Raw genomic sequence first — 11,171 nt, 5'->3', positions numbered from 1 at the left:
CTAGTGGTTAGAGGCAGGTAGCCTAGTGGTTAGAGGCAGGTAGCCTAGTGGTTAGAGGCAGGTAGCCTAGTGGTTAGAGGCAGGTAGCCTAGTTGGTACTAGTAACCAGCAGGTAGCCTAGTGGTTAGAGTGTTGGACTAGTAACCAGCAGGTAGCCTAGTGGTTAGAGTGTTGGACTAGTAACCAGCAGGTAGCCTAGTGGTTAGAGGCAGGTAGTCTAGTGGTTAGAGGCAGGTAGCCTAGTGGTTAGAGCGTTGGACTAGTAACCAGCAGGTAGCCTAGTGGTTAGAGGCAGGTAGTCTAGTGGTTAGAGGCAGGTAGCCTAGTGGTTAGAGCGTTGGACTAGTAACCAGCAGGTAGCCTAGTGGTTAGAGGCAGGTAGCCTAGTGGTTAGAGGCAGGTAGCCTAGTGGTTAGAGGCAGGTAGCCTAGTGGTTAGAGTGTTGGACTAGTAACCAGCAGGTAGCCTAGTGGTTAGAGCGTTGGACTAGTAACCAGCAGGTAGCCTAGTGGTTAGAGTGTTGGACTAGTAACCAGCAGGTAGCCTAGTGGTTAGAGCGTTGGACTAGTAACCAGCAGGTAGTCTAGTGGTTAGAGTGTTGGACTAGTAACCAGCAGGTAGCCTAGTGGTTAGAGCGTTGGACTAGTAACCAGCAGGTAGCCTAGTGGTTAGAGTGTTGGACTAGTAACCAGCAGGTAGCCTAGTGGTTAGAGTGTTGGACTAGTAACCAGCAGGTAGCCTAGTGGTTAGAGCGTTGGTAGCTCAGGGTAACCAGGCAGGTAGCCTAGTGGTTAGAGAGTTGGACTAGTAACCAGCAGGTAGCCTAGTGGTTAAGCTGACTAGTACCCAGCAGGTAGCCTAGTGGTTAGAGGCAGGTAGCCTAGTGGTTAGAGGTAGGTCAGCAGTAGCCTAGTAGTGTTGGACTAGTAACCAGCAGGTAGCCTAGTGGTTAGAGCGTTGGACTAGTAACCAGCAGGTAGCCTAGTGGTTAGAGTGTTGGACCAGTAACCAGCAGGTAGCCTAGTGGTTAGAGCGTTGGACTAGTAACCAGCAGGTAGCCTAGTGGTTAGAGTGTTGGACTAGTAACCAGCAGGTAGCCTAGTGGTTAGAGCGTTGGACTAGTAACCAGCAGGTAGCCTAGTGGTTAGAGCGTTGGACTAGTAACCAGCAGGTAGCCTAGTGGTTAGAGCGTTGGACTAGTGAACCAGCAGGTAGCCTAGTGGTTAGAGCGTTGGACTAGTAACCAGCAGGTAGCCTAGTGGTTAGAGCGTTGGACTAGTAACCAGCAGGTAGCCTAGTGGTTAGAGCGTTGGACTAGTAACCAGCAGGTAGCCTAGTGGTTAGAGCGTTGGACTAGTAACCAGCAGGTAGCCTAGTGGTTAGAGCGTTGGACTAGTAACCAGCAGGTAGCCTAGTGGTTAGAGCGTTGGACTAGTAACCAGCAGGTAGCCTAGTGGTTAGAGTGTTGGACTAGTAACCAGCAGGTAGCCTAGTGGTTAGAGCGTTGGACTAGTAACCAGCAGGTAGCCTAGTGGTTAGAGTGTTGGACTAGTAACCAGCAGGTAGCCTAGTGGTTAGAGTGTTGGACTAGTAACCAGCAGGTAGCCTAGTGGTTAGAGTGTTGGACTAGTAACCAGCAGGTAGCCTAGTGGTTAGAGTGTTGGACTAGTAACCAGCAGGTAGCCTAGTGGTTAGAGTGTTGGACTAGTAACCAGCAGGTAGCCTAGTGGTTAGAGCGTTGGACTAGTAACCAGCAGGTAGCCTAGTGGTTAGAGCGTTGGACTAGTAACCAGCAGGTAGCCTAGTGGTTAGAGTGTTGGACTAGTAACCAGCAGGTAGCCTAGTGGTTAGAGTGTTGGACTAGTAACCAGCAGGTAGCCTAGTGGTTAGAGTGTTGGACTAGTAACCAGCAGGTAGCCTAGTGGTTAGAGTGTTGGACTAGTAACCAGCAGGTAGCCTAGTGGTTAGAGTGTTGGACTAGTAACCAGCAGGTAGCCTAGTGGTTAGAGTGTTGGACTAATAACCAGCAGGTAGCCTAGTGGTTAGAGTGTTGGACTAGGAACCAGCAGGTAGCCCAGTGGTTAGAGTGTTGGACTAGTAACCAGTAGGTAGCCTAGTGGTTAGAGTGTTGGACTAGTAACCAGTAGGTAGCCTAGTGGTTAGAGTGTTGGACTAGTAACCAGTAGGTAGCCTAGTGGTTAGAGTGTTGGACTAGTAACCAGTAGGTAGCCTAGTGGTTAGAGTGTTGGACTAGTAACCAGTAGGTAGCCTAGTGGTTAGAGCGTTTGACTAATAACCAACATGTTGCTGGATCGAATCCCAGAGCTGACAAGGTACAAATCTGTCGTTCTGAACAAGGCAGTTAACCCACTGTTCCCCGGTAGGCCGTCATTGTAAATAAGAATTTGTTCTTAACTGACTTTCCTTGTTAAATAAATAAAACTAATACCTGCCAATTAAAAGAGGATGTTAGCTGTGATTTAGTGAGCCACTATACAAATTCGACAATCACAAGATGGGGACCTGAAAATGGCACGTCAAGGTAACTGCACTGTTCAGGTTAAATGGAATAGAAACTAAAATCTCACAAGTGGCAAAGATCAATCGGGAGGCCGGCATCCCTCCAGAGCACAACGGCCCATCGCCTCGTTCACACAGGGTGTCCTCCACTTCACCAGAGTTCTACCCCCATTCATTTTCAAACAGGATCAATGCCCAGGGGATTGTGGGAAGGCGAGTGTGGGAACCCTGCTATTGGAGCCCTAGTAAAATTATGCAAATTGCATAATGAATGTCTACTTTGGGTAAAGTTAAATGTGGCTTTACTTGCAAACATTGTTGTGCAAATCTCTCTACCCACCATCAACCCCAACTTCTCTGCAATCCTCCACCTTTCACTTCCATTGACCTGATTTTGTCTCTGTATTCTTCAATCGTTCTCAGTAAATAAACTAGGTAGAATTACAACCCTCCCTACACCAAATGATTTACCTTTTCTAAATATTTTTAATTAGCCAGAATACAGGGTTTCGATTTGCACTTAACAATATCATGTCATAAAAATCATGTAGAAAGTCTGGTTTATGGTGCATATACCTACTGGCTTCGTTTAGAAATGGAGAGAAACTGGACAAAATCAGACAACACAGAGACACACAAGTTGTATCAAGTTGTAGAAACATCTCAAGGATGATCAATGGAAACAGGATGCACCTGAGCTCAATTTCAAGTCTCATGTAAATAAGGTATTTCTGTTTTAAATTTGATACATTTACACACACAAAAAAAAAACTGTTTTTGCTATGTCATTATGGGGTATTGTGATGTCATCATGGGGGTATTGTGATGTCATCATGGGGGCATTGTGATGTCATCATGGGGGCATTGTGATGTCATCATGGGGTATTGTGTGTAGATTACTGAGTTGTTTTATTTATTTAATTCATTGTAGAATAAGGCTGTAACAAAATGTGGAAAAAGTCAATGGCTCTGAATACTTTCCGAATGCACTGTATCTAATTATAGACAAGTTGACTAACAAGTAGCCAATATGTGGGACATTATCAGTAGAAACAAAGGCCTGTCTAAAAGGCCTGTCTAAAAGGCCTGTCTAAAAAGGCCTGTCTAAAAAGGCCTGTCTAAAAGGCCTGTCTAAAAGGCCTTTCTAAAAAGGCCTGTCTAAAAGGCCTGTCTAAAAAGGCCTGTCTAAAAAGGCCTGTCTAAAAAGGCCTGTCTAAAAAGGCCTGTCTAAAAGGCCTGTCTAAAAGGCCTGTCTAAAAAGGCCTGTCTAAAAAGGCCTGTCTAAAAGGCCTGTCTAAAAACATGGTTCTGACATCCCCGATTGTACAGTGCATTTTCTGTAATAGCGGGTTTGGGTCTGGTGCCTCAGATTTCCCCTATATTCCATCTAGTCGGGCAGTTGCAGATGGGTTATTAGCAGTTGTGGGCGGGTGTGGGTGAATAAACAGCTGACCCACGCATCACTAGCATGCGTCAACCACTTTTCACCTATTGACTGATTGCTATAACAGGCGTTGTACGGTGTTCCATGATGTCAGCAACGCCTGGGCTGAGGAACGCGCCTTGGGACCGCTGGGCTGAGGAACGCGCCTTGGGACCGCTGGGCTGAGGAACGCGCCTTGGGACCGCTGGGCTGAGGAACGCGCCTTGGGACCGCTGGGATGAGGAACGCGCCTTGGGACCGCTGGTCCGGCGACTACAGAAGCTGTCTGGAGTTTGACAACAGCTGATACACTTATTTATTATTATTTTAGAGTTAGTTATTTTGACACACACAAGATCTCTATCATGTCGATTGGGAATGGATCAATCGCTATAATTTGTCATCCCATAATAACTCTTAATATTCCAGATGAATAAAATAGAAACTTGGACTAAAAGACTACGTTGCTTCATTAAACTAATACTGATGTAATAAACCAGCTAATAGACCAGACTGCCCTCTGCTCTCTACAGTCTGAATCTGATATCGCACTGCAATAGATCCTGCTACTCTCTGCAGTCTGAATCTGATATCGCACTGCAATAGATCCCGCTACTCTCTGCATCTACAGGTGTGAGACCGGGGAACAGGAGGACCCTGCTCTGCAGCATTTCTCCTCTCTCCTGCCATTGGTCCGTCACCTGAAGATCAACGTCAGTTCGCTGAGCGATCCAGCCAATCGCAACGCTGCCCTGTCCGTCCTCCGCCTGGCCACCAGCGGTCCCCTGCGAACCTTGTCCCTGTCCTGTTCTGGAGGAGTCCCTCTCTTCTACTCAGGTAAACAACATCCAATCAGATCAGCTCTAATGAGAAATAAATCTGATGTGATTGGTCAAAAGACCAAAAGAACTGTCTGTCTGCCTGTTTTAAACGCAGCCTCAGTCGCTCTAGATAAAGAGCGTCTTCTGAAATCGGTGTTTGTCAACTCCGGTCCTCAGGTGCCTCCCGATAGCACACGTTGTTGTTGTCGCCCCAAACTAACTCTCCTGATTCAACTCCGGTCCTCAGGTGCCTCCCGATAGCACACGTTGTTGTTGTCGCCCCAAACTAACTCTCCTGATTCAACTCCGGTCCTCAGGTGCCTCCCGATAGCACACGTTGTTGTTGTCGCCCCAAACTAACTCTCCTGATTCAACTCCGGTCCTCAGGTGCCTCCCGATAGCACACGTTGTTGTTGTCGCCCCAAACTAACTCTCCTGATTCAACTCCGGTCCTCAGGTGCCTCCCGATAGCACACGTTGTTGTTGTCGCCCCAAACTAACTCTCCTGATTCAACTCCGGTCCTCAGGTGCCTCCCGATAGCACACGTTGTTGTTGTCGCCCCAAACTAACTCTCCTGATTCAACTCCGGTCCTCAGGTGCCTCCCGATAGCACACGTTGTTGTTGTCGCCCAAACTAACTCTCCTGATTCAACTCCGGTCCTCAGGTGCCTCCCGATAGCACACGTTGTTGTTGTCGCCCAAACTAACTCACCTGATTCAACTCCGGTCCTCAGGTGCCTCCCGATAGCACACGTTGTTGTTGTCCCCCAAACTAACTCTCCTGATTCAACTCCGGTCCTCAGGTGCCTCCCGATAGCACACGTTGTTGTTGCCCCAAACTAACTCTCCTGATTCAACTCCGGTCCTCAGGTGCCTCCCGATAGCACACGTTGTTGTTGTCGCCCCAAACTAACTCTCCTGATTCAACTCCGGTCCTCAGGTGCCTCCCGATAGCACACGTTGTTGTTGCCCCAAACTAACTCTCCTGATTCAACTCCGGTCCTCAGGTGCCTCCCGATAGCACACGTTGTTGTTGTCCCCCAAACTAACTCTCCTGATTCAACTCCGGTCCTCAGGTGCCTCCCGATAGCACACGTTGTTGTTGCCCCAAACTAACTCTCCTGATTCAACTCCGGTCCTCAGGTGCCTCCCGATAGCACACGTTGTTGTTGTCGCCCCAAACTAACTCTCCTGATTCAACTCCGGTCCTCAGGTGCCTCCCGATAGCACACGTTGTTGTTGTCGCCCCAAATGAACTCTCCTGATTCAACTCCGGTCCTCAGGTGCCTCCCGATAGCACACGTTGTTGTTGCCCCAAACTAACTCTCCTGATTCAACTCCGGTCCTCAGGTGCCTCCCGATAGCTCAACTCCGGTCCTCAGGTGCCTCCCGATAGCACACGTTGTTGTTGCCCCAAACTAACTCTCCTGATTCAACTCCGGTCCTCAGGTGCCTCCCGATAGCACACGTTGTTGTTGCCCCAAACTAACTCTCCTGATTCAACTCCGGTCCTCAGGTGCCTCCCGATAGCACACGTTGTTGTTGTCGCCCCAAACTAACTCTCCTGATTCAACTCCGGTCCTCAGGTGCCTCCTGATAGCACACGTTGTTGTTGTCGCCCCAAACTAACTCCCCTGATTCAAGTCATCAAAGGCCTTGATGATTAGTTGACGTAGTTGAATCAGATGTTTTTTTAATTTTACCTTTATTTAACCAGGCAAGTCAGTTAAGAACAAATTCTTATTTTCAATGACGGCCTAGGAACAGTGGGTTAACTGCCTTGTTCAGGGGCAGAACGACAGATTTGTACCTTGTCAGCTCGGGGATTCGAACTTGCAACCTTCCGGTTACTAGTCCAACGCTCTAACCACTAGGTTACCCTGCCGCCCTCGACCCTCATGGAAAAATACTACTGAATCATCATCATTACCTCCTGCTTTGCTATTGAGATGTGTAATAAACCTGTTGTCATTTCAGTAGTAATGAGGGATACATTGGCATGTTTCACTACTGGTGAACACGACATCATTCTCCCTTAAGACTACTGTGTAACTACTGAGCGTTTGGGTATCTACTACTTAATGCCCACACAATGCCCACACTATGCCCACACAATGCCCACACTATGCCCACACAATGCCCACACTATGCCCACACAATGCCCACACAATGCCCACACTATGCCCACACTATGCCCACACAATGCCCACACTATGCCCACACTATGCCCACACAATGCCCACACAATGCCCACACAATGCCTACACAATGCCTACACAATGCCCACACAATGCCCACACAATGCCCACACAATGCCTACACAATGCCCACACAATGCCTACACTATGCCTACACTATGCCCACACAATGCCCACACAATGCCCACACTATGCCACACTATGCCCACACAATGCCTACACTATGCCTACACTATGCCCACACAATGCCTACACTATGCCCACACAATGCCTACACTATGCCCACACAATGCCTACACTATGCCCACACAATGCCTACACAATGCCCACACTATGCCTACACAATGCCCACACTATGCCTACACTATGCCCACACAATGCCTACACTATGCCTACACTATGCCCACACAATGCCCACACAATGCCTACACTATGCCCACACAATACCTACACTATGCCCACACAATGCCTACACAATGCCCACACTATGCCTACACAATGCCCACACTATGCCTACTGACAAGGTAAAAATCTGTCGTTCTGCCCCTGAACAGGCAGTTAACCCACTGTTCCTAGGCCGTCATTGAAAATAAGAATTTGTTCTTAACTGGCTACAACAACAAGGAGTACTTGAGGACTTGAGTTTAGAACCACTATGCTAAATGACACTAATGTAAATGTGACTATAGGTCACGACCTGGAGGAAGGGCTGGAGGCCGCTCTCACTGCATCTCCGGAACACGTGGGAGGAGCCTTCCTCTCCCACTTGGACCTGAGGGGCGTGCCCTTCACCCTCAGCCAATCCCTGGTGAGGGTCTTGGCCCGGCAGAGCCCCAACCTGAGGAGTCTATTGGTCAACAATCAGACACTGGTGTGTAAAGTGGAGCCAGAGGCTGTGGTGGAGGTACTGGGACTGTGTCCACTTCTCAACACGCTAGGGCTGTTCTATACCAGGTACTGGGACTGTGTCCACTTCTCAACACACTAGGGCTGTTCTATACCAGGTACTGGGACTGTGTCCACTTCTCAACACACTAGGGCTGTTCTATACCAGGTACTGGGACTGTGTCCACTTCTCAACACGCTAGGGCTGTTCTATACCAGGTACTGGGACTGTGTCCACTTCTCAACACGCTAGGGCTGTTCTATACCAGGTACTGGGACTGTGTCCACTTCTCAACACGCTAGGGCTGTTCTATACCAGGTACTGGGACTGTGTCCACTTCTCAACACGCTAGGGCTGTTCTATACCAGGTACTGGGACTGTGTCCACTTCTCAACACACTAGGGCTGTTCTATACCAGGTACTGGGACTGTGTCCACTTCTCAACACACTAGGGCTGTTCTATACCAGGTACTGGGACTGTGTCCACTTCTCAACACGCTAGGGCTGTTCTATACCAGGTACTGGGACTGTGTCCACTTCTCAACACGCTAGGGCTGTTCTATACCAGGTACTGGGACTGTGTCCACTTCTCAACACGCTAGGGCTGTTCTATACCAGGTACTGGGACTGTGTCCACTTCTCAACACGCTAGGGCTGTTCTATACCAGGTACTGGGACTGTGTCCACTTCTCAACACACTAGGGCTGTTCTATACCAGGTACTGGGACTGTGTCCACTTCTCAACACACTAGGGCTGTTCTATACCAGGTACTGGGACTGTGTCCACTTCTCAACACACTAGGGCTGTTCTATACCAGGTACTGGGACTGTGTCCACTTCTCAACACACTAGGGCTGTTCTATACCAGGTACTGGGACTGTGTCCACTTCTCAACACACTAGGGCTGTTCTATACCAGGTACTGGGACTGTGTCCACTTCTCAACACACTAGGGCTGTTCTATACCAGGTACTGGGACTGTGTCCACTTCTCAACACACTAGGGCTGTTCTATACCAGGTACTGGGACTGTGTCCACTTCTCAACACACTAGGGCTGTTCTATACCAGGTATGGAGAGAACCACGGTGCTCAACTCTTGGCTGTGTTCCAAATGGCTCCCTATTCTCTATATAGTGCACTACTTTAGACCAGAGCCCTATTCCCTATATAGTGCACTACTTTAGACCAGAACCCTATTCCCTATATAGTGCACTAATTTAGACCAGAGCCCGATTCCCTATATAGTGCACTACTTTAGACCAGAGCCCTATTCCCTATATAGTGCACTACTTTAGACCAGAGCCCTATTCCCTATATAGTGCACTACTTTAGACCAGAGCCCTATTCCCTATGTAGTGCACTACTTTTAGACCAGAGCCCTATTCCCTATGTAGTGCACTACATTAGACCAGAGCCCTATTCCCTATATAGTACACTACTTTAGACCAGAGCCCTATTCCCTATATAGTGCACTACTTTTGGTCATTTGGGATGCATTCTTATCCTCATGTGTAAATTAATGAAGGATGCTTGAAGTCAACAGTTGATCACATCAGAAATGAAAAAGAGACCAAGTTGATTCTAAGTTAATAATTGTAGCTACATTCTTCTTCTCCAGCCTGTCCCAGAAGGTGGTGGATGAGCTGCTGTTGCCTCAACGCTGCCCCCTCCTGGCCATTGAGTTGTACTGCGAGCGCTTTGCCAAATACATCCCCCCTCTGGAGGACAGCGTGTGGGCTGGACTGAAGCACAGACACCCGGGGTTAAAGGTCAGTTAAAGGTGCCTTGAGGAGGAAACTCCAAACGATCATTTCAATAAATAATTTATTGGGAAATAAATAGACATGTAACGTGCAGGGCAATAGTAGCCTGGCTTGTCAACTCCTATGGTTAATGTGGAGTGACAATGTCCACTCCTATGGAGGCTATATACAGGGGGTACCAGTACAGAGTCAATGTGGAGGCTATATACAGGGTGTTACGGTACAGAGTCAATGTGGAGGCTATATACAGGGGGTACCGGTACAGAGTCAATGTGGAGGCTATATACAGGGGGTACCGGTACAGAGTCAATGTGTAGGCTATATACAGGGGGCACCGGTACAGAGTCAATGTGGAGGCTATATACAGGGGGTACCGGTACAGAGTCAATGTGGAGGCTATATACAGGGGTTACCGGTACAGAGTCAATGTGGAGGCTATATACAGGGGGTACCGGAGCAGAGTCAATGTGGAGGCTATATACAGGGGGTACCGGTACAGAGTCAATGTGGAGGCTATATATAGGGGGTACCGGTACAGAGTCAATGTGGAGGCTATATACAGGGTGTTACGGTACAGAGTCAATGTGGAGACTATATACAGGGTATTACGGTACAGAGTCAATGTGGAGGCTATATACAGGGGGTACCGGTACAGAGTCAATGTGGAGGCTATATACAGGGGGTACCGGAGCAGAGTCAATGTACCCCCAGCATATAGCCTCCGTCATTGACTCTCGGTCACTGGTTACCCTGCATATAGCCTCCACGTTGACTCTGTACTGGTACCCCCTGTGTATAGCCTCCACATTGACTCTGTGCAGCACTCTGCATATAGCTCCACGTTGACTCTCGTTACCGTACAACCCTGTATATAGCCTCACATTGACTCATGTGCCAGTACCCCCTGTATATAGCCTCCACATTGACTCTGTACCGTAATACCCTGTATGGCAGCCTCCACATTGACTCTGTACTGCAATACCCTGCATATAGCCTCCACGTTGACTCTGTACCGTGGCACCCTGTACAAAGCTCTCCATTGACTCTGTACCGTAGTCACCCTGCATATAGCCTCCACATTGATCTCTGTACTGTAACACCCTGTATATCGCCTCCACATTGACTCTGTACTGTAATACCCTGTATATAGCCTCCACATTGACTCTGTACCGTAATACCCTGTATATAGCCTCACATTGACTCTGTACTGTAACACCCTGTATATAGCCTCCACATTGACTCTGTACCGTAATACCCTGTATATAGCCTCCACATTGACTCTGTACCGCAATAGCCTCTGTATATAGCCTCCACACATTGACTCTGTACCAGTAATACCCTGTATATAGCCTCCACACCGGACTCTGTACCGCAACACCCTGCATATATAGCCTCCACATTGACTCTGTGCCGCAACGCCCTGTACAAAGCCTCCACATTGACTCTGCACTGTAATACCCTGTATATAGCCTCCATATTGACTCTGTACCGTAATACCCTGTATATAGCCTCCACATTGACTCTGTACCGTAATACCCTGTATATAGCCTCCACATTGA

At 48.4% G+C, this 11,171-nt stretch overlaps 1 protein-coding gene across 1 annotated transcript; it reads left to right on the top strand.

Moving 5' to 3' along the window:
• Nucleotides 1-4,533: 4,533 nt before the first annotated feature.
• On the top strand, nt 4,534-9,650 carry LOC135566345 (F-box/LRR-repeat protein 8-like; the record flags this gene model as incomplete). Its single annotated transcript, XM_065014091.1, has 3 exons — nt 4,534-4,780; nt 7,653-7,917; nt 9,468-9,650. Coding segments are annotated over 3 exons (672 nt in total), but the record flags the coding sequence as incomplete, so codon positions are not given.
• Nucleotides 9,651-11,171: the final 1,521 nt, after the last annotated feature.

Source organism: Oncorhynchus nerka, unplaced genomic scaffold (assembly GCF_034236695.1).
Source record: "Oncorhynchus nerka isolate Pitt River unplaced genomic scaffold, Oner_Uvic_2.0 unplaced_scaffold_5664, whole genome shotgun sequence".
NCBI lineage: Eukaryota > Metazoa > Chordata > Actinopteri > Salmoniformes > Salmonidae > Oncorhynchus > Oncorhynchus nerka.
Note: the sequence above shows the minus strand (reverse complement) of the source record. Positions and strands in the feature narration are given on the sequence as shown.